The sequence below is a fragment of the Mizuhopecten yessoensis genome, unplaced genomic scaffold (assembly GCF_002113885.1).
Source record: "Mizuhopecten yessoensis strain PY_sf001 unplaced genomic scaffold, ASM211388v2 scaffold5789, whole genome shotgun sequence".
Taxonomy (NCBI): Eukaryota; Metazoa; Mollusca; class Bivalvia; order Pectinida; family Pectinidae; genus Mizuhopecten; species Mizuhopecten yessoensis.
Window position 1 is genome coordinate 155,764 of NW_018406224.1, and position 25,041 is coordinate 180,804.

General features: G+C 34.8%; 2 protein-coding genes across 4 annotated transcripts in view; both read right to left on the bottom strand.

The window, feature by feature from the left end:
* Positions 1–461: 461 nt before the first annotated feature.
* On the bottom strand, positions 462–5,499 carry LOC110451093 (tyrosinase-like protein 1). Of its 2 annotated transcripts, none has more exons than XM_021498952.1 (4): positions 5,392–5,499; positions 4,057–4,419; positions 2,901–3,022; positions 462–2,281 (listed from the first exon to the last, which is right to left on the bottom strand). In XM_021498952.1, exons 1-4 carry the CDS (start codon positions 5,398–5,400, stop codon positions 832–834), a joined length of 1,944 nt encoding a protein of 647 aa, XP_021354627.1. In that variant the 5' UTR covers positions 5,401–5,499; the 3' UTR covers positions 462–831. The 2 variants fall into 2 exon arrangements, with proteins under 2 accessions (XP_021354627.1, XP_021354626.1); XM_021498951.1 differs by having other exon boundaries at positions 5,368–5,499.
* A 5,778-nt stretch (positions 5,500–11,277) lies between these two features.
* The window catches only part of LOC110451068 (macrophage mannose receptor 1-like), a 64,195-nt gene continuing 50,431 nt past the window's right edge, over positions 11,278–25,041 (bottom strand). The window contains exons 36-44 of one of the 2 annotated variants that reach the window (XM_021498917.1): positions 24,598–24,767; positions 21,845–21,865; positions 20,031–20,130; positions 18,591–18,823; positions 17,587–17,755; positions 14,919–15,206; positions 13,929–14,105; positions 13,382–13,627; positions 11,278–12,132 (exon numbers count right to left, since the gene is read on the bottom strand). In XM_021498917.1, the coding sequence (XP_021354592.1) occupies positions 11,876–12,132; positions 13,382–13,627; positions 13,929–14,105; positions 14,919–15,206; positions 17,587–17,755; positions 18,591–18,823; positions 20,031–20,130; positions 21,845–21,865; positions 24,598–24,767 (1,661 nt within the window). In that variant the 3' untranslated portion in view covers positions 11,278–11,875. The remainder of the gene's footprint in view (positions 12,133–13,381; positions 13,628–13,928; positions 14,106–14,918; positions 15,207–17,586; positions 17,756–18,590; positions 18,824–20,030; positions 20,131–21,844; positions 21,866–24,597; positions 24,768–25,041) is intronic. The other variant, XM_021498918.1, reaches the window with a different exon arrangement.

Genomic DNA, 25,041 nt, shown 5'->3' on the forward strand with positions numbered 1-25,041 from the left:
ATAATTGTGTACACCCTTTACCGCGACAAACCTTGACCACGTCACCTTTTACCGCGACTTTCTTTTGACCAAGTCACCCAAGACGCTACGGAAACCTGATTCTGGGTAAATCTTTTTTCTTGGTACCTGTCAATCTGTAGCTATCAACAGTACATCGCACTTACTGTAATACCCTGTGCACATGTACGCTACCAAGTGTTGGGATTTATTTTGACTATTAACGCCACATGTGTACAGTGGATCCCTAACTGCAGCTAGGCCCAAACTTATTCAACTTGGTCACTGTTTACATGTCTGTATTGATCTTTCAGCTTCCACCGCAAGAGTAAGAGAGGGCCTTTTATCTGATGGAACCTCTATCTATACACTCACCATCCAATGAATGCCTTCTTTTATTAACCATTCAATATTACTGTTACTTCCAAACCCCAAAGAATAATAACTAAAGCAAGTATATACTATAGAACATTTATTGAATACCGTAATGAACAAAGAATCAACCACTTCGAAAATAGCTATCATATTTTAAACATTCATAACATTTTCAGTTTCATTTTGAGAAATAAAATTATACTCAACTTCATAAAAAGTTGTTTTCTTAAATTGTTTTTTTATAACTCTATCCTAGCACATCACCATCTAGCCTTCAATCAACTTTTATCGTTTATTGTCATTATGAACTTATAATGATTTTATCGATATTTACGGAATTTAGATTGCCTGATGTTAAAACAAAATGACCTAGAAAGGATTTTTTGTTGTTTAAATATTGTAAATTAAACCCATTGAAAAGACATTCAAGGCAATTTTAAGTTAAATGGTTGTAGAATTTCATTGGAATAATGACTTAGAATCACACAAAAAACTGAGATAAACAAGCTTATCTGAGGATTTTGGAAAAATGTTTTCACCGTTTTCAAACCGCCATACTGTAAGCATTGCATCAGCCACAGTGGACGCATACATACCATTATCTTTGTGTTTAATGTGCATGTGCCCAGTACAAGGGATGAAGTCATTGTTACCTTTAAATCTACACATAGGTCTACACATTCGTCCGCACTCGTCATGCGCGGTAGCCATCAATTCTACAGGTTTATGAAGCGGACTTTTTATCGCCACATATGCGTAGCTCGATGAGAAAGGTAGTCGTTCGTCGGTCAGCGCATGCTCTACAGAATGACCATCGTAGTTCCGACCATCTATACGTACGTAGATTTTCAAAGCTCCACTTGTTGACCGCTTACAGTTCTCGTATGTAGCAGCACTATGCTGGGGTAAGAATGACGACACAACTTCTGAATTCGACGCGGTGTAGATATCGTCATTCCACATGGGATGGCCATTGTTTATTGGGTAAGAGTTATATATCAGATCCCCCGATTTTACATTTATAACCTTTACTGGCATGAACACCCATTGATCAACGCTTGCTTTACCGTCTATTTCGAATGTATTCTGTACGGGAGATATTCCATGATAAATGTCTCCTGCTCGTTTCTTCATCGTCACAATCGGCGGATCTTCGTTTTGGTGTGTGATATTGTGATGCACCGCATTGTCAAGTTTACGTACATTTCCTGATTGTGAGAAAGACGTAGTTTGTCTCGAGTTTCGTTCTCGACGCGTATTTCGTGCTTTTGAAACACACACTCCTCTGACGCATTTTAGCCAGGAAGAATGACCACACTGAGGACATTCGGGCGATAACTGGTAGGTGTAAATGTCCCTGGTCCAGTGGTTAGAGTAGCCATCACGGTTCCGATAGTCAGGGAACCCCGTCATCTTTGCGCTCGGACGATGTTGATGTGATCCATAATTTATCGGGTAATCTGAAGACGGATCTATATCTCTTTTTATCTGCTGCTGCTGGAATCGCCACCAGACGTAATCAATGAAGCAGTGTATCAAAAAGAACAGGGGATCTCTAGTGGCCATGTTCATTAAACCTACGTGTCCACCGACCCACGAATGGATGCCGTTATGACGAAACTCGATGTTGTGTCGGTTCTGTGCATCTGGCTCAGTGATTCTGTGTGTACGTCGACGAGACAGAATTTCGTCCATGGCCCACTTGCTCATTAGATTGCCTTTTAACCCCACATTTCTCACTAAACCCCAATTTCTGAACACACCATTGAGCACTTTCCCGTCGCCATTACCAGCAAATCTGTAAGAAAATATAATAGATTCCGTCGGATCCTCCATCTCATAGTCCAGCGTACAATCCCAGTAGGGTAGGGTGACAGTGTCGTCTACAACACGTAACGCCTGCTCCAGTCTGAAATACAATTATACTTGGGTATTTAAGTATTCTATCTTTATAACTTCATATTATGTAAAATTAGTATGGTAGTACCACATTCATGTATGTGTGTGTCGATTTATTTCCGTATTGAAAATATGTGAACGGTTAGCTTGTTTTGATTTTTAAAAGAAATCCAGGTAGGAAAGAACTGTATACCGGTTATAAATCTGCATAATATAGATAGATAATTACAGTTTCTTATTTCAAATAACTTTGTTAATATTTATACAGATAGTACAGCTGACTGTTGATTAGTATGATGCTACCACCTCCATCTGTGTGTCGATTTATTTCAGATATGAAGGTTATTTTAATTTCAAAAACGCATACATGTAAAAAGTTTCCAGCACTTGTCTACTTTTAAAAATATTCCTTAATTTGCAAAGGTTCCTTACCATTACAACGCGATGCTCTGAAGAACATTCCAGGATCTGGTGATAAATACAGTCTAAACATGCGGATGACTTTGAAGACCCACGATAGAGGTACGACAATACACCATATATAAATACAATGAGAAAATTACAGGTGATAATTGTAATATCTCTTGTTAATCGAACAGGTTTATCAGCACTATCTGACGTTAACTTACAGGTAAATGTAAACTCTATGCCACCCTAGGAAGTTAGCTCCGCCGTGCACTGACTGAAGAATTACTCTGCCTTGATGTATGTCAGCTAGGGTATCATACACACTGGTACGTGTATCTGGGATCTGGTGATAGAAACACAGAGGGGTTCGGATTATATTTATATAAATAGACACCGTCATCCTACATCAGACTCATACTTAACTTCATCGGTTAAAACTCTCAGCAAATGTTCCTGTATATAGTCAGGTCAAAATTGATATTGTCTATTTCAGTGTCGTGTATTCCAATTATATTGATAACATTTTAATATTAAAACGTCACAAAGCATTTAATCAGGGATATATAACAGAGATCAATCGCCTTATTGACATATTTTCAAAACAGTTATACATACATATAAAGTTGGTGATTTGATGTCTACACGGACTGTGAAGTAAGATTTTTAAAAGCGTCTGTTCTGACTGGGAGAATACGAATATGAAATGCTAATACAGTTGATATATACGGATTGAACGGCGTTTTTGTTATTTTCATACCGCCATGAAAATTAAAAAACGCTGTTAAATCCATATATTTACATTTTTAATATAGAACAATTGTTTAATTTTATTTATTTGTTCTTACATTATTTATTTATTTAGTGTGTTATGTATATGCGTCGTCCTTAAACAACATTGGTGGAACAGCCCTATTTAATTAAAATTGGCGCCAATACTTAACCGTAACCATTTGAACGTTTGACGCAGAGGCATTATCCATGTTATCCGAAGCGAAGCGACAAGACTCTCATTGAACAAGATTAATATATGACGTCATAAGTAAACCACGAGTTATGTCAAGAGAGATTTTGCTTTCATACTCAAATGAAATACATTTCTACTGGTAATGCTCATATAGTGGGTTGCAGCGCAAATGTAAATGTATCACTATGATTAATTCACTATTATACAATCACAGTATTTTATGACTACATTATTACATTTTGGCAAGTTATATATCCTTGACAGTCAGCTCGTTATGTCATTTACATGATACATGTAGCTATAACCCAACATTTAACAACAATTTTATAATTAGTTGACAAGTGTACTCGTGATCCTTAACGTGTTAAAGTAGCGTTTTGTCGATAACAGTGATACACTATTTAAATACTTACTCTTTCCTTTAGCTTGGTAATAGCGTCATGGAACCGTTTGCGTTCGTCCCGAGAAAGCATGCGGTACTCCTTCCGGACCCGAAGTGGTTCTGTTGCTCGTTTCCTCCTGGACAGCTCATTGGCTCCCTGCGTGAAGAGCTTCTGTATGACTTGATATGCGACACTGTCCCGGGGCGCCTGCCAACTGGGTCGGCCCGACACCCAAAGATACTGGTTGATACAGTAGGTACTGATGAGTTCACCAGCAACATTGCTGTCCGACTTGTTTGTTTGTCTGACGAAGCAGTTGTGTAGCGTCTCTGGGTAAGGTAGTTCCTCAATGGCTGTCACGAAGGGCACCATGACCAGGAACAGGACACATATCTATGGCCAGAACACAAACACCAGTTGTGTAGGGCTTTGTTTAAATTGATAAGATCTAACAATAATAGACAATGGACCTAACCTCTTAAAAATGTATTTACAAAAGCATGCCAGTCGACCATATAATTTTAATAACGATTTTCTAAAAGTTATGAAAAACTGACCTCAAAATGCATAACTCATTGTCACTGTAGGGGAGAAAGAATACTGTCAATTGATTAACACAATGAGTAAGATCTAGAAGTATATAGAAATGGCTGTATAAAAATCAAAGAATAATTCAATAACCATCTGAATACATTACAACATTATATCGCTATGTTAAGTTTAAAAGAAATACAATCCCAAATCTAAAAATCATCACTAAGAACTGATGCAATAGACCAGTGTTCATTTTAGAAGGAGTTTAAAGACATACGAAATGAAACCAAATACGGATCCATTATATGAAAAAAACCCTACAATGACTTCACTGTTCTGGCAGAAAGGATAATATCTTCTTCAAAATCATAAAAAGTGTAAACATTTGGGGTGGTATGTATTGAAACTAATATTTAGGCCACTGAGTATATAAAATGTGATTATTGCAAGTATCAAATAAAGAGCAAATAAAGTGAAATCTTTGAGCTCCTTCACTGTTGGATGGATGTTTTCTGATAGTTTATCATCGCATAGAGGACATGAAGTTTATATAAGATGGAAAACATTGCTATAGACACTACAAAGTCGTACTATTGGCGACGGTCATGTCTCTTGACGGGTGCATCAAAGGAACGTGAAGTAAAGAGTGAGTCGAGTAGATAGAAGACCATTTCAGCAGCAGGAATGTACGAGTCTTTTATTAATGTAAACTTAACGATTCTCTTTGATACGATGGTGCATATCAAAGAAAAGGGAGGCACTGTAGAACCATTGTTGGCTGTAATATAAAATAAAACAAGTTCTTACCTCACACAGAAACCCGATTTCTACCTTTTCCATGACTCCTTTATCGTGCCATAGCGATTTGTTGAGGTCAGTGCTACGAATCGGTGGTAGTTAACAGTATGATATATGCCCTTTCTGAATTAACTGACGACACTCCCCTGTTGCACGAGAAAGTGTTGTTCATTACCATGTCTAGTGTTTACTAATTGAATGCCCCTCCGGTGGTCAGTATTGTACGGGTATCTCACAGTAATGGCATTACAACAGGGTCATAAATAGTCTAGCCTCAGTACGTCCTGCAAAGGAAATAATAATTAATATACCTCGCGATTCCTTCATTTAATGAGGCGCACAATGGCGTAATGTTACACGGAGTGTAAGTGCAATTTGAATATTTAAAGATTGATTAAATAATGTTTATGCACTTTGGATTTTTGTGTATTTTTACAAGCGATAATATTCATTCCTTGACTACTGTTCACTCCAGTGGTGACCACCCTTACACAAATATGTACACAAATTACCATAAAATACCACAGGCAAAGTTATTAAATCAGTGCTGGCATAACAGTGTGTAACCAAGAAAGTTCCATTGTAGTCAGTTGTCGTTACATTTGGTTTGGTGTCTCCGCCGTTTTTATAATTTTGTATCGGTATTAGGTTGTAATTATATCCTTATGGGTGGATCTTTGATCTTTGATCTATTATACTTCCATTCTAATAAAAGTAGAAGTATATTTGTGTGGTTGTTAATCATTACGTTTAAACTCAAACTATACTTTTTATAACAGTTTACATTTGTGATTTGAATCACCCGAACATTTTATTACGCTACCGTCATATAATTTGTTTTTGAAAGTTTCGCTAAATACTGATGAACTCTCTAGCGTCACATAGATTACCATAAAAAAACACATTAAACACGAGATACCAATTAACTCTCTAGCGTCACATAGCTTACCATAAAATAAATAACAATAAACACGAGATGCCTATTAACTCTCTAGCGTCACATAGCTTACCATTATATATATAACAATAAACACGAGATAACAATTAACTCTCTAGCGTCACATAGCTTACCATTGTATACATAACAATAAACACGATATGCCTATTAACTCTCTAGCTTCACATAGCTTACTGTAAATTAGATAACAATAAACACGATATACCTATTAACTCTCTAGCGTTACATAGCTTACCATTATATAAATAACAATAAACACGAGATAGCTCTTAACTCTCTAGCATCACATAGCTTATCATTATATAAGAAGCAATAAACACGAGACACCTATTAACTCTCTAGCGTCACAGGGCTTACCATTATATAAATAACAATAAACACGATATACCTATTAAATCTCTAGCGTCACATTGCTTACCATTATATAAATAACAATAAGCACGAGACACCTATTAACTCTCTAGCATCACTTAGCTTACCATAAAATAAATAAGAATAAACACGATATACCTATTAACTCTCTAGCGTCACATAGCTTACCATTATATAAATAATAATAACACGATATACCTATTAACTCTCTAGCATCAGATAGCTTACCATAAAATAAATAACAATAAACACGATATACCTATTAACCGTTTAGCGTCATATAGCTTACCATTATATAAATAACAATAAACACGATATACCTATTAACTATCTGGCGTCACAAAGCTTACCATTATATAAGTAACAATAAACACGAGCTACATATTTACTCTGTAGCGTCACATAGCTTACCATTATATAAATTACAATAAACACGAGCTACCTATTAACTCTCTAGCGTCACATAACTTACCATTATATGAATAACAATAAACACGATATACCTATTAACTCTCTAGCGCACATAGCTTACCAATATATCAATAACAATAAACACGAGATACCTGTTAACTCTCTAGCATCACATAGCTTACCATTATATAAATGACAATAAACACGAGATACCTATTAACTCTCTAGCGTCACATAACTTACCATTCAATAATACCAATAAACACGAGATACCTATTAACTCTCTAGCGTCACATAACTTACCATACAATAATACCAATAAACACGAGATACCTATTAACTCTCTAGCGTCACATAGCTTACCATTATATAAATTACAATAAACAAGAGACACCTATTAACTCTCTAGTGTCACATAACTTACCATTATATAAATTACAATAAACAAGAGACACCTATTAACTTTCTAGCATCACATAGCTTACCATTGTATAAATAACAATAAACACGATATACCTATTAACTCTCTAGCATCACGTAGCTAACCATTCAATAATACCAATACACACGAGATACCTATTAACTCTCTAGCGTCACTTAGCTTACCATAAAATAAATAACAATAAACACGAGATACCTATTAACCCTATAGCGTCACATAGCTTACCATTATATAAATAACAATAAACACGAGATACCTATTAACTCTCTAGCGTCACATATTTTACCATAATATAAATAACAATAAACACGAGCTACCTATCAACTCTCTAGCATCACATAGCTAACCATTCAATAATACCAATAAACATGAGATACCTATTAACTCTCTAGCATCATATAGCTTACCATTATATAAATAACAATAAACACGAGATACCTATTAACCCTCTAGCATCAAATAGCTTACCATTATATAAATAACAATACACGAGATAGCTGTTAACTCTCTAGCATCACATAGCTTACCATAAAATAAATAACAATACACATTAGATACCTATTAACACTCAAGCGTCACATAGCTTACCATTATATAAATTACAATAAACACGATATACCTATTAACTCTCTAGCGTCACATAGCTTACCATTATATAAATGACAATAAACACGAGCTACCTTTAACTCTCTAGCGTCACATAACTTACCATTCAAGAATACCAATAAACATGCGATACCTATTAACTCTCTAATGTCACATTGCTTACTATTGTTTTCATTGCAATATGACTAGATACCTATTAATTACCTATTGTCGTATTGGTTACTATTGTCCATAATGCAAATGACTATATACCAATTCTCTAAAGCTATATCGCTGAATAATGTATATTATGCAATATGACGAGATATCAATCAAGCACTCTAGCGTTACAACGCTTAATATTGTATACATTGCAATATAACGTGATACTTCTTAAGCTCTCTAGCGTTACATAGCTTGCTATTATTTATCATGTAATAAATATATGACAATGTATCACGTCCCATCGTTTACTATTGTAAATAATGCAATTTGATGCGATATATATTTACTTTCTAAAGTAGCATTACTTCCTTATTTATGTATTGCAATTGATTAGTAACCTATTAAGTCTAGCGTCACATAATTTACCATTTCAAGTATTGCAACATGTGTGACATCGTTTACTATTGTAGATAATGAAAATTAATGGGAATACTTACTAACTCTTTAGCGTCACATCGTTTACTATTGTAGATAATGAAAATTAATGGGAATACTTCCTACCTCTTTAGCGTCACATGGTTACTATTGTAGATAATGAAAGTTAATGGGAATACTTACTGACTCTTTAGCGTCACATCGTTTACTATTGTAGATAATGAGAGTTAATGGGAATACTCACTAACTCTTTAGCGTCACATCGTTTACTATTGTAAATAATGAAAGTTAATGGGAATACTTACTGACTCTTTAGCGTCACATCGTTTACTATTGTAAATAATGAAAGTTAATGGGAATACTTAGTAACTCTTTAGCGTCACATCGTTTACTATTGTAAATAATGGAAGTTAATGGGAATACTTACTAACTCTTTAGCGCCACATCGTTTACTATTGTAGATAATGAAAGTTAATGAGAATACTTACTAACTCTTTAGCGCCACATCGTTTACTATTGTAGATAATGAAAGTTAATGGGAATACTTAGTAACTCTTTAGCGTCACATCGTTTACTATTGTAGATAATGAAAATTAATGGGAATACTTACTAACTCTTTAGCGCCACATCGTTTACTATTGTAGATAATGAAAATTAATGGGAATACTTACTAACTCTTTGGCGTCACATCGTTTACTATTGTAAATAATGAAAGTTAATGGGAATACTTACTGACTCTTTAGCGTCACATCGTTTACTATTGTAGATAATGAAAGTTAATGAGAATACTTACTAACTCTTTAGCGTCACATCGTTTACTATTTTATAGGATGTTATACAGACAATATAAGCAATAAAGACGATATACTGTCTACTTAGAGCTTTGATGGTGTCAGGCGTATAGACGATGTTTTATATTGTTCTATCGACTTTGATCTTTGATGATAAGCCAATGTTTTAAATTGTTCTGTCGACTTAACGTTGGGATTTGGTTTTTCGTGTACTGACGTTGTGGTACATTGAATTAATTTTGTATCAAGATTTAGTCATTGTATATTGATTAGATGGTACATTGTAACGACGTTGAACTTATAATTTTGTTTTATGAAAAGACAATAGGCGATTTACTGCACTTAATGTGTATCATAGTTTATAATTTATCCTGCGTTTTTTCAACTCACAAAGTTCGGAAACAGAACCATTTAAACATGGCACATCAAGGAAACCTGAGGTATAGGTGTCTTTTTTTTTTTCTTCATAACTGAACATTATTTAGATAATCGTTCATTTTAGGAATTGCTATTCTTTTACTTTTACTACCTCTTAGCTAAAACAAACGAATGTAGACCCAGGTACTTGTAATGTCGTTGATACAAAGTATTTAAACTCAAAACATTTTAATTTCGTACAGACTTTTTGTGCCGTTTTTTGTATTCTGTAAAAGTGTCGTTAAGGAAGGTTTCATTAAGAATGATAGTATAAAGCAAAGTGTCATCAAGCATGGTTTCGGTAATCAATATGTCATTAAACACGAGGTTATTTAAATATGGTGCAATTAATGTTACATTTAATAACGGTGTCACCAATCATGATCTCATTTATTTTAGTGGCATTAACCATTGTGGCATTAACGTTGTATCTAATAACGGTGTCACTAATCATGATGTCATTCATTATAGTGTCATTAATCATGGTGTCATTAATGTCATTCATTATAGTGGCATTAATCATGGTGTCAATAATATTCTTTCTTATCACGGTGTCACCAATTAGGATGTCATTCATTATATCATTATTAACATGGTGTCATTAATATTCTTTCTTATCACGGGGTCACCAATCATGATGCGATTCATTATAGCGTCATTAACATGGTGTCATTAATGTTGTATCTAATCACTATGTTACCAATCAAGCTGTCATTAAGTAAAGTGTCTTTAACATGGTGTCATTAATGTTGTAACTGATGGGTACTACAGGTGTTACTTTTGTCTTCGGTGGTCGTTTGCTTTTATATGGCGTTTGTTACCTGCGAACGTTACAAAAAATATGGTTGTAAACAATTCTGGAGCATAAGTCGTAAAAATTCCACGACGAATCCAGGATCAGGTAAATTGAAGATGAAATCACGAGTAAGACGAACTGAGTTCCCTGTTAACGTTAGCTTTGTTAAGTTCAATAGCAAGTCTGTATGCAACCCCTGTAGACTTATGTCACCTGTCTTCAACTGTGTTTGTTTTAGTATGAGGCTGAATCTATTTAGGCAGGACAAGTATCAAAGCCCTAAAGGGTCCTATTATCGCACTCTCAGATGTACTGATGATTTGTTTTTGTGAAGAACAAAAACGATGAAAATGAAGATACACAACTACTTGGTATATAGCTGCATGTCATTTACAGTACCATGTAGAACACTGTATAGTAGTTTGTTTCCACTGAACAAGAAGACGTCCTTTCCAAACATAGACTTATAGGATGGTGATATGAAAAATCAGATACGTTATACAGCAGCCAATGTTGAAAACATTTGAGGACAAAACTTTGAATTGGTTTAAACAGGTTTTATTGACATAAATACTATAGGAAATGCCACAATAAAAAAGCCATTGTGGACGACTCCATTTCCCTATAAATAACACAAACAATTTGCATATACGGTATAAGGTAGACACGGAAATCGGAAGTTGCTCAGCGCCGAAGTGGACAGCCTTAATGATTCGTCAGATGGGCTCTTGTATAACTGGAAATATCTAAGCAAGACTTCCAGATCACACTGGTTACAAGGACCACTGAGATATGTTCGGTTCACAGGTTAACGTTACAATGATATCACCTATAACCAAGGCACATATCGTTAATACTGTATTCATGTCATGGTTTACTATAAACATCAAATGCTTCAATAAAGGCGAAAGGTTCACACAATAAACCTCTCTAAAACCTCCCCTCACTAGGACATCTTGCGACTTTAACACGAGTATCGGGCAAAGGGTCATCACCATAATATGTCCTGGTTATTACCACTCAGTACAAGACCTGCCAGCAAAGGAAGTCGCTGTTCAATAAAAGAGAGTACTTGAAGTGTATAAATAAGTTCAGAAGATTGTGTGACGTTCATTGTGACGTTCTGTCACATGGCTGTCGAGTGTTCATGCGTCCTCCTCCTCCCCTGGAAGACCAGAAGACACAGAAAGTCCGTTGGTTCTTGTAGGATCTATGTTCACAGACTGCTGGGATTTCGAATATAAAGCGTTGTCAAAACCAATAGCTTGATCACTCCTGCCCTGGTAGCCACCGTTACGACTTTTAATAAAGATGGCGGAACCAGCTGCTATTCCCAAGACAACCAGAACACCGATGATGATTCCTGCTACTGCACCCCCTGATATGCCGTTTGATTGGTTCCCTGAAATAAATGGACAATTTATTGGTGATCTAAACAAAGATTATATAAGTAAAATGTGCGGACACTAAAAACGTTAATATATAGCCAGTATATTTGTACAACCATCAGGACATCTTAGTCGGTAAAACCTAACAGATATATCATCTTAAAGTCATAGGAGTGTATTGATAAACGGGAATAGGAAGTTCATCCCTAGTTGAAAATCCAATGTAGGGAGACAGTATCACAATTTCCGCATATTCTAATGTTTAATAATAAACTGATGAATATTGTATGTTTATTATTAAAAGAACAGTGTGTTCTCTCAATATTAAAGTATTTCAAACCAATCCAGGCATTAATTCAGTTGTTTCTATCAATGAGTAGCATGTGTCCATGTTTCTGTACTTCAGGAAACCGGCTACTTATTTCACTACTGTGATGTTTTACAAGAAAGATAACTCTTACCTGCAATTATTATGTGTATATGATTTTATTATAAAATGTCAATTTTTAATCTTTTATAGATAATTGATTTTACACAATTTCACCATTTATTAAATTGATATACATTAATGCAATACTAATATATGTCAATATAATTCTTATTGTCATTATCTTGAAAAAAAATGTGTCTGATTTATTTTTCAAAATTCACTCCTTTTTACATAAATTTCAATTTGAAATCCTTAAAATTGTGACAACCTATATTTTTTTGTGAAAGAATTTTTTCTCTAATTCAAAGCAATATAACTACAAAATTCTACTGAGAAATGGTGACACAATCCTATTACCTTAAATTAAAAAAAGTATTATACAATAAGAAAACATCCAGACAATTAAATAGGCACAAAACAACGCGTCATTACATAAACGGAGAAACACAACAAAAAAGTTAAGTGTAACATTTTTGATGACTTTGATCTGCAATATACAATATTTAATATACCGTTGCACCATTTAAAAGTGAATAATGCAATAGAAATGTAAATTTTACCGAAAGAGCGACGGAAATGTTATAAGCACGGAAAATAGAAACACTACATTTCTTATATATTTATTGATTATATCATCAACTAATTTTAGTCACATCTGAAATAAAAATAAAACATACTTTTACCAACGTGCCGATAGCCAAGAAAACCAAATTATCGTTACATAATCCAAGTTTGTAGTAAAAAAAAGGTTTATGACAAAAACACCCATTTTATTTTTACTAACAGACTTATTCAAGTTTTAAAACTGTATATCTATCATATTTCCATATTACCTGTTTTCGTCGCTCGTTGTTGCTGTGAGTGACCGCTGTGAGGTTTGTATGTGAGGAATGGCGGCATAGTCGGGTACTGGGTACGGCCTGGATTCGTCGGGCTGTAGGGTTGTACTGGCCTTTGAGTTATTGGGCTATAGGGTTGGACAGGCTTCGGAGTGTTTTGCGGATTGAATGGTGTGTTGACAGGAGGGTTGTTGGAGACTGGCGGAACTGGAGCGGCGGTAGCCGCAATTGTTGGAACAACTGAAAAAACGAAAGACATATAGTAAACATGCAATGTAAAAATATGCTCGCAATATCCATCGTACTAATGTTTTTGGTGTGTAGAACAGATCTAATTTCAGTAATAAAGTTTTGTTTGCTTACAAAACGTTATATACATATATATGTTGATTTACAACTAAAACTTGGAATAAATTTGGAATAATCAGGTATGTTACCAAGCCCGATACATATCCATGGAAATATTTTATACATGAATTTACCCGAAGGTACTTTAAACATGTACTATTTAAGGTTGAAAGTCACTTGCAGATAAACTTACTTGCGGGTGTTTTACAAATATATCCCTTGTTATTGAAGCAGTTGTTGTCATTCCATTTACCGCCTGACTGGTACATTTCTACACACTCTTCGTTGTGACTTCCCTTAGCGTCAGATGGTTCCCCATCTGCCCAGGCCACGAAACTTACGGCTGTTCCATCTGTCCACGTGAATCCATCTACACATACAACACCCTTTTTAATTTGATTGTGGAAAAGTCCAAATCATGATAGAAGGAATGGGAAAAATCAGCAAGTGATTTGGGAATAATCCATACTTCAACTAATTACACATAATTGAACTGCCACCAGTGCTGGTTTAGGTGCCATTTTAGTAAAGTTTTATGTTTTCGTTACTGTGTTACATTTTGCATTATCCAACATGTCCTGGTCTTGAAACTATTTCAAGAATATTTTAAAAGCGATACTGACTTCTGCTGAACATTACATGCTCTGGATTTAAACAACTAGTCTTGACTTATTGATACATACCCAGGATTCACAAACTTAGTATTTAGATATAAAAATCATGTTTACGTCTAAATATAGCCATTATATCGGTACCTGTACAATAGTGTTACGATATGCATACGAGGATGAACTACAATGACTCATGCTGCAGACGCCTAACAAGCCTCGTGGTTGTTAACTTCATTTACAGTATATTGTTTAAAAGTTATCCATTTTAAACACACAATGGTGTCAATCCTTAACACAAATGGGTCTATGTGTTAAGAAGGACAAAGGCATCTGACTGTCCATTTAGTGAGATAATGAATAGATCTCGGCTCGAATGGCCTTAATCAGTCCAATGGACAGTACTCGCCTTTTTTCTTCACTTGTTGTACAGGAAAACTACATGCTCAATTAAGAAGTATTTATTATCTTAAACTACAAACGTTTCTCTTTTCCCAGTTTTACTCTGGGCATTCTCGTTAGATATGCTTATGTCCCTTAGTTCCTGAAACTTTATAGAACTATCATGGACTTACCTGACAAACCCTTATTCATGCCAATCCACATGTTTTGCAAGCCTGCTGATACAGCCGCTGTGTCGTTCGGAAGGGGTTTCATGCTATTGGCTAGGCTGATAAGGTGCTGTTGTTCTTCGGCAGAGTGAATACTGGCCAATTGCATACCGCGTCTCTGACAGTTATACCGCGACCCCGGCCATGATGTAGTATGAAAGGCTTCGATGTAATAACAAAAGTCGCCATGCCGATTATACGTCGAATCAGAACAGTGACCGGCGGGAGGTAGCGTCACCGGGGGAGGTGTTGCTGAAAACATTTACACACAACTATTACCAATTCAACAGTGTATCTTAAGTAACAGGTATCTTGATTATGGAGACGAACATTCAGCCGTTTGTAAGGTATTGTTCTGATACTGCTAGACAAATATCTGAAGACTAGCTATCAAATTAATGTAAACAAAATTACCTGAGGGATTCTCAATTTAACGATTTTTGCACTAACATTTTCCCCCCACGACATACACCCTACGAAACAAACAGGCAAATAATTCCATCGTTAACACTATGTTCCTTAGCCACTAGACCCAATATCTGCAAACGACAGATTTCACGAAATACAGACAGCGAAGCAATGCCTTTTGAAGAATCTGGAGTTAAAATGAAGAATGGTCTGTATCTCACTAATCCTGATATTGACAGATGATGCTTCATTCATTTCACCTCATTTGTAATATGAACACGTACTGGAGTATATGCCAACTAAATTGTTAAAACAAGCCTGCACATTTATCTACAGGTATAGTACAAATGAAATAGATAACGAAGAATGAATGTATGCACACAAAACAAATATCAATAACATACACACCGAAGGCGCTGCTTATTTCTTCTCTTAGTAAACATTTCACTGCAGCTTATTAATTGCGTTTTGGATATAGTCGGCTTGTTTTCAAAATGGTAAAGGGTCTATATTCACCTGACTCAAGCTTATGGCAGAACTTTATGTAAATTTATTCACACTTAATATAGATGATGATCTATGATTATGAATTATGATTATGAAATGACATGCACATAACTCATATGTTCAAACATGGAGAGCTGTATCCAATGACAGCGACCACTATAGGAAATTTAACAAAACTGCAACAATACACAAGACGTATAGTTGATCGTCTGTAACAAACACATTTCTCATTTAAATGATAACTACTCGTGCATGAAACAATGAAGCAATGAGGATGTTAATGAAAGTGATTATGAAGATAAAAAGCGAAACGACACATTTAAAAAAAACTACATTTAAGGTTAATTGGAACTTCAACATTCCATTAATTATCCAGATCAAGTCAACTTCAAAATGAATAAATGTGTATTTTTGATGATTGGAAAAACAATTTATTCGGAAATGTGTCAATGCGCTTATAAGCTTCTAACTAAAAGAACCATCACCATGTATATATAAAAAGGGCATAGTACCACACAGAAGTGTTACTTCGTAAATACTAAGTGATGCTTTGTTTAACACTACATTTTTGCTTATCTTGAGTGAGATATCGATATCCATTTGAGAAAATTTGAAAAAAATACGTTTGAGTATTATTAATTGATATAATCAAAATTATAGAATTAATAATTCTTATTTCACCTATATAAAAAAGTGCTTAAATGTTCCTCCATATTCATGGTTAAGTACGGCATCAGGTACGCCAATTTGGCTGTCATCATAAACAAAGTCAAACAAAGAATAAACCCAGACAAAAAAACATATCAAGTATTAACCGATACCTCCACCTACAATGATAGCAGATTCTCATCAATACTGTCACGGTGGTTTTACCGTCGTATTACTGTTAACATACATGTTGTAGCGTTGGTCGATTTTAGCGCTTTTCTCGCGTTTAAGGTATTTCTCTAATATTTTCGTTCGCTTTAATTAGTACGTTAACAGTAACTGCTGAGGGCCAAATCTTTTTTTTTAATATCTTGTGAGCATATGTCTTATCATATGATTGTTCTATAAAACAGCACGCAACAGTGATGACTGCATTGTCGCAAAATAACCTATTCATCAAACTGTTGCAAAATTGTTATTTTCGCGTTTACATTGATGATATTACACCCTGTTATATGACTAATTATACAACCGGAACACATACTTACAAGGGACATATTTTACTGTAAATGCAATGAACGTAAACTGATAGTAAAGTTTCAGAAATACAAAAGCAGTGTAAATATGCATGGTAAATGACGTGATATATTCAATGTTGATCACGTGTATATGATTTTAGTGTGCAGCGTTTGACCCTTCAAACACATTCAGGATTCATTTTATCATATGGCTGCGTACATTTTATCATTCAAACTTTGGCAGATTAACAGAATCACGTTTTTCTTTTGCGCATAACATGTTTATCATATATAACATATATAACATATATATAATATATAACACATACCATTTTGATGACAGTGAACACCTTGTGGTTAACCATAACCGGAATTCGGCAAATTTCAGAAATAAAAAGAAATAAAACCGTGTGCATGGATTCACAATTACGAGAAGATACACATTATTAATTTAGGGAAATTGTGAACCGTAGGTTTCATGTTCCATTTGATTGATAACGAAATATGCTTCATTTTTCTGTTAGTGTATAGTTGTTGTATAAGCTTTGTACCTGAATTTATTTCACAGACGTACGACATTGAGGCGGTACACGAGGTATCATTCCACATTCCCCCCATGACAGAGACACATCCCTCTCCGGATCCACGTGTAGGTTCGCCAGACCCCCAGTTCGTGTAGTAAACGGGCCAGTTAAGCGCCCATTTATAAGTGTCTGATGCCTGTAAATAGTACATAAAATCAAACATAATTGTAGCAATGCTTGATGTTACCCATGGATATGTGAATATTGTGCCACTCAATAACAAACATTATTTTATGCATGAACATTTCTCGCAATCACATTGGTCGGATCCTATACACGTGACCAGTCCTCAAAAACTCATGTAGACTGGTTATCCGGTGAATATCGATTTCTAAATATAGCCTGTATGGAAATTCCCCGGAACCTGTCGCAGCGCAAGCGCATTTAGACGGGAACGCGATCTGTCAGACGGCGTAAGAAAATGGCTGCTGGCGAACGTTTCTACTCCGTTAGGAAAATTCCCAAAACTATTCGAGAATAAAGATGCTGTTAGCGTAAGAAAGGCCATTGAACACGCAGTACATGTCCTCCATGCTTATCTTAAGAAAAAGAACCTAGACGATGCCTTCGAAAGCTACGATGCTGAACTGTTGTATTCAAACCTGCTAAAAAATTTTCGTGTACAAAATTCAGAACCTTTAGTTTAGTTTTGTTTTGTTTTATTGTTGAAGCATATAATAAAACAGTTGTGGGCTTTTGTGCTGGTAAATATGATGTGATATGAACCTGAAAGAGTGATATTGACCTCGGCTTCGCCTCAGTCAATATCACTCTTTCAGGTTCATCAGCACAAAAGTCCATAATTGTATATTATTTGACTCTATTTTGACATGACACTATCTAATAAATGCTCTATTATGTACACAAAGCATGTAAGGTAAAAGACTGTCGTAAGCGTTATCGCTTAGATTTCCCTCCTCTGTTCTGTCTTCTGACAATAATCGTGTTAACAGATTGAGAAGAGTTGGTACCTGTGAGGTGTCCGAGAGCCCGATCCAGTAGGGGGCGTTGCCGACAATGGAGTACACATAGGAATCCTCGTATATATCATTGACGTTGACGAGAGAGCCACCATCATTACCACAGGCCATATTAGCGCTGGACCAGGATGCAGGTGATGTCACCACCTTGTAGCAGCTGGTTCCGTACGAGGTGTACCCATTTAAGCACGTGCCCTGAGTGCTCGGTATGGGTACGTGGAGCACTGTTGAAGTAGAACAAATCTGTAATCTTAGTGTTTAAAGGATAACGGGAAAACCCGTGTGGTTTCTGATTTCTGATTACAAAACGTCTGTGATCTTAGTGTTTAAAGAACACGCATGTGCTCTGACTAATTACAGGACGACACGTATGTTAACATTACGTTTAATGGATAGCTGTGATCAAAACACGTGTCTGAACTTACATTTAAAGGATGACTGCATAACTAATCTGTCAGCTTATTTTGTAAAACATAATATCTGTCAGCGTATTGTGTAAAACATAATATCTATGATTTTATTGTTTAAAGGATAGCTGGATAACCCATTTGTTAGCTTATTGTGTAAAAGACAATGTCTGTGATGTTACAGTTTACAGGATAGCTGAATAACCCATCTGTTAGCGTATGGCGTAAAAGATATTTGAATAAGTGATCTGTCAGCTTATTATGTACAAATATAGAAAATGTCTATGATTCTATTGTTTAAAGAATATCTTATCGTTTAAAGTTTAACAGGTGTTTAATTTAAATGTTGGAACAATAACTCGTCTAGATCTTACTGTTTAAAGTTTAACATTGCTGTGATCTAAGTGTTTAATGGATAATACGTCTGTAATCTTAGATTATGAAGTATAACACGATGCTATTGTTTTAAAGGTAATCCGTTTGTGATCTCATTGCTAAATAGCACATCTAAGTGGTTTTTTTTTAATCTTCATGAAAACAATTCCAAATAGGCTTAAAAGTGTCAAATTAAATAAGATATGCTTTAAAATAATCTTTCTATATATTTTTCAATTGATGCTTCGTAATATGTAATTATCCGTTCTAAATTTATCTAAATCTAAATTAATGTTTTATTCAAGTATAATGGTAAAGAGATCCTGTAATTTGTATGAATTAAGTTTGCGGAATTGCCATTTCTGCAGGATCAATTTGGTACTTTGTTACCGATCCTGTCAGACGGTGGACGTCAAACGGAAACCATTCCGGAATTCCCGCCATTGAATTTTAATTCACGTCAGGATTGATCCCCGATTACTCGAACAGTTTGACGGAATGATCCGTCTTTTGTTCGTGCTGTTATTGGATTATATATTTTAAGTTGCTCAGTTTATCTAAGGACTGCACAATGGAAATGAAAATATTTACGTTTAACTAGTGTTTCTTATGATTAATCAGCACTCTGTTATCGTTTCGTTAGATTTACCTCGTGATCCCTGACAAAGGTACGGTCTAGTATTGCTGCATCTCTTGTCATTCCATTTGCCAACCTTGACTATCGAGGTATATATCTCAACACAATCTTCCTGCAATACATTTACAGTAAATATTAAACTTTCATTTAAAATTACAATTGAGATATATAACCTAATACAATTAAATTTAACAGTTTCTAACTGTCATGATATATTACATAATCATACATTGCGCGTGTAAACACGTATAGGTATTGTTTTAATCTGCAGAATAAACAGGCAAAATCTATTTTTAAGTCACAAAGAATATTATTTTACAATAAAAAAGTATACTTCCCAGAACAAACTGCGTTTGAAGAAACAACATACTTAACATGTGAAGCTGATAAAAGGGAACAAATGAAATTTACTTGTATGGATTATTATTGAAATTCCATTACTAGCTGAATTCATCTTTAACTGTTTTTAGATTGTCAACGTTATCCCATAGGAAACCGATTTCCAATTAAGACCGCTTGTGTTTATCAACGTTAAGAACGCTTGATTACGTCCACGTCCATATGACGACCAATACCAATACCAATTCGGCCAATATCTTTATAAAATTATAAAAGGGTTCTTACTCTTCTGTACGAGGAAGCATACATGGAATGAAGTTATTCAGGTGAACGATGTATGAACACTGATAAGCTGTCGAGAAGCGGACAGGACGGTTCGGCGAATGAATGATAGGACATGACACCAGATATAAGGAGAAATGATAACAAGATGAAAACTCTAATGTTGAAGTAAATCAAATCTGGTATTCAATGAAAACAATCGTACCTGAATTAGTGTTTTTTATGTGCAAAACAATAGTTTAATAATGGTCGGAGAAGGCAATCTGCATATAGTCAGATTTAAATATGTTCAGACAAGAAATGGTACTTCTAGATTAAGGTACATGTTATTCGGAAACGGAAGTCTAAAATTATATAATCTTCCATGGTGTGTTGGAAAAACAATCTTTGCATAAAATAAAGTTTGAGACGTTATAAGTTTTTTTTATTTTTGCAGGAAACGTTTTTAAATAATCCTATTAGGATATGCGAAAGCTGAACTGATTCCAATTTGAGCGAAATATGTTTTTTGTTAGCATCAGCAGAAACATTAGTTAATAATTTGGTGAAAATCGAATCGATTCCACAGAAGGGGTGATTACTCTTATGTAAAGATCTTCAGGTATTTTTTTTTTTTTTTTATATATTTTATTTTAGCAAATGTGAACATAAAAATATATCTTGGTCTGAAATGTTTCTTATCGAGCTCACAATTTACAAAACGTATAAAAATGTAAGATTACATGCGCATATGTAAAACATTTAAAAGTTTTTGAAAATAATGTAAATGTACTCGGATGTTCATGAAACTGTTTATGACATATACTAGACAGGGGCTGTCCAGACAGGTAATATTTTTTAGTTTTAATTAGAATGAAGTTCCGATATTAATGTTTGCATGCAAGCTATTATTTATGATGTTGCGATATGGATAATAAACTTTGATTTGTTAAATTGGTGTTAGGATATGCACTTCTTCATGAACAAAATATTTTATTGATGATGGCTTAGGGAGTAATTATTACGGTAGGTATTACTGATATGCGAATAGGATGTCTACATGTATAGTAGTTGTAATGAATTTGGAATAAGGATGTCAACTTGATTACAAAGAATGGTATATAGGGAAGCAAAATTTGGAAGAAATATTTCTTTTCGCAAAGCCGATAATTCCTTAATACATAGAAATAGGTAAAAGCGTACTGACGAAGCATTTTCATACGTACAGTAGTTTGTGGTTTGCCTGTCTGTAAAAGGTTATTATTTTTACCGATTGTTACATATCAGGTTAGGAAACAATAACACATTCGCTGACTGAAATTGTCCTGCTAGTATTCAATATGTTCACGTATGGATTATATAGAAAATGCAAATAACCGCATTAATCCAAAATTACCTGCTAGTCAAATTGAGAACAAACACACACATGTATATATTTATATATCACAGTTAAAATAATTCATCACTACGATAGAGCTGAACCTATTTTTTATCAATACAATAACATAAAAACCATTATAGAGAAAAACATTATTCCGTATATAAGCCCTATTTTACAATGGATGTATTGATTTATTGTTATAAAAGTCGTATATCCTTTATTTTTGCGTGTCTCGTTTGTCACCAAAATGAATACACAGACAAAATACATCGTCCAAATTATTTAGAAAGATATGATATTTATTGATCAGACATAAAAGTCAATTTTACAGTCGGCCATGAAGAATTGGATGTTATATATAAAGACGTCAAATTGGGAGAAGTATTAATCATGTAAAAAACATGTTATGAAGAGTATTTATGTGATGAGCAATACCAAGGATAATACCAATGTAGTAATCAATGGGTATCACGGAAGTCAAAACCACATTTGTTAATAGTTAGGTAGTTGATATCTGAGTGTTTAATACCAAAGAAAGTAAGTTATAGCATGGTACTCAACACCACAGTTTTTCATAGTAGTGAATGCAAGCGTATTTGATATCATAAAAATATTACAGTCACTTATGCCATAATAGTTAATATAATATTATACAATTATTTACCTATTTTCAGGCGAATACGAGGATTTATTAATCCAAGAAGGTGATATTTCCCCGAGGCCGGAGGCCGAGGAAAATATCTCCTTTGAGGGTAAATAAATCCACGTATTCACCTGAAAACAGGTCGATAACTGTTTTATTATATAACATTTTTATAAACTTAACCATGTGTAGCACCAATCCATACTTAGCATATTTCGCTATGATTATGGCACCTGCAATGAAATTCTGCCTACACAGAATATGTCTCTCTGTGCAATAAAAATGACCTTATATTAGCTGTTAATAAGATCAAAAACACCATACTGCGTAATGTGAGTAAATGGGAGAAAACTCAATCAAACAAATTTAGTATTTATTTAACAAAATTTATATGCATTGAAAGTAAACTTTCAATGGTACAGTACCGTATAGCGGTATCTTTCAAATATCACATTTGTTTACAATGCATAAATAAATATTATTAATAATATCACATTGCTCATCGGTTATTACACCTCATCCGTCTGGATACTAAAGAGATAACTACGCGTTGATATTTCTCACCGTCTCATTTCACATAAAACTTCTGAAGATTATTGCGGAGTTCGAGTGCCTGCATGTCAATACAGTCCGTGTCTATTGCTTTTTCTTTTAAATATTCACGCAATACACATACGGACGTGTCAGTAGCTTTAACAGTGTTTCTAGCATCCTTTTGCACCAAGATAGTTTTAGGTTGGCTATCGGAAACAGTTCCAAATCTTGACAAGCCGGGTTTGTTTATACTATCGTCTGCCATTTTCACTCCAGTGAGGCAACGACAATCCGCACTTCTGATTGGTCAAAAATTGCAGCACAGATTACGGGATTGTAATATTCACCTGTGAGGCGCCCGACGGGGTTTTGGACTCTTATATTCACCTCGCGTGCATAGATTCTGTAGGTTTCGGTGTAACATCGCAATATATTTAGACATATAAGAGGTGTTTTGACCAATCAGCGCGTGGGAAAAATGACAGTCATATAATAAATCAAGATATCTATTATTCTATACTAGGATAGTTAATATCACAGTAGTTAAAATCAGGGTATTTAAATATAAGGTGACGCATATATCAGTGACTAATGAACAAAAATAATATGTATCAATGTAGTTAAAATCACTGTTGTGAATACCAGAGTAGTTATTAGTAAATATCACGGCAGTATATCAAGTTAATAGGACAGGAACCCATAAAAAGGTAGTCTGTACGACTGTAGGAATATCGAGGGGGTTCGTACGACTGTAGGAATATCGCGATACGGCAGTAGGAATATCGAGGAGGTTTGTACGACTGTGAGGTTTGTACGACTGTAGGAATATGGCGATACGGCAGTAGGAATATCGAGGAGGTTAATACGACGGTAGGAATATCGCGATACGGCAATAGGAATATCGAGGTGGTGTGTACGACATCAGACTATATTTAGGCGGCAAGTACAACAGAAGGTAGTATCAGGTTAATTTGTACGACAGCAGATAATCTTAAGGTAGTTGTACGACTGTTTATAATGTTAAGGTAGCTTTCACGATAGCAGATAATGTCAACGTGGTTATTGTAACAGTAGATATAAAGGATACCTTACCCACCGCGGGCAAAAAACATCCACTGTAGTCTTTTGTATTTACAGTAAATTCACTTTAGGTTTTGTTTGTATATAACTGTAACGCGATTTCGACATGATAAGTCCGCTGACCAGGTAGCTCTTTGGAACGACGTAAAATAATCTGAGGTTTAGTGTTCGATTCCAGCTATTTTTATACTCAGAACACTGAAAGTCCTACAAGTCTTTAACATAGCAAATATAGCATTTCATAATATCAAGGAAATTTCTACAACAATAGATAATACATAAATAGGTAATACAACAGACGATAATACCAATGTAGATAATATCGAAAGAACAGTCCTTACCGTGGTCCCGCCATTATGCGACTCGCTGTGTCCATTTGGTTCGTTGACGGCCCAGTTGGTGTATGAAACATGTGAGTTATCATGCCAGATAAATTTGTGACTGTGTCGATTATTATTCAAACCAATCCAAACGTTTGTTGTAAGTCCTTTTAGCAATGTATTTACAAAAGCTGCAAATCAAGCGAATATGTTTAAAGTATGCTTCACATAATGCCCTTGCTAGTGGATAGATGTAATATTTGAGTATAGATAAAATGTATATCAAATGAGTTCATATTCAAATGACATTACCATTCATGAAATTCTCTGTTTAATGCATTTCACAGTGGAATTCTAATATTTATACATAAGTTACGTAAACTGACTTTAAATGAAAAAAAAGACGTTTCAGAACCGCTGTAGCCTGTGGTTTAAACCAGATGCTAATTCGTCAAATTAACCAAC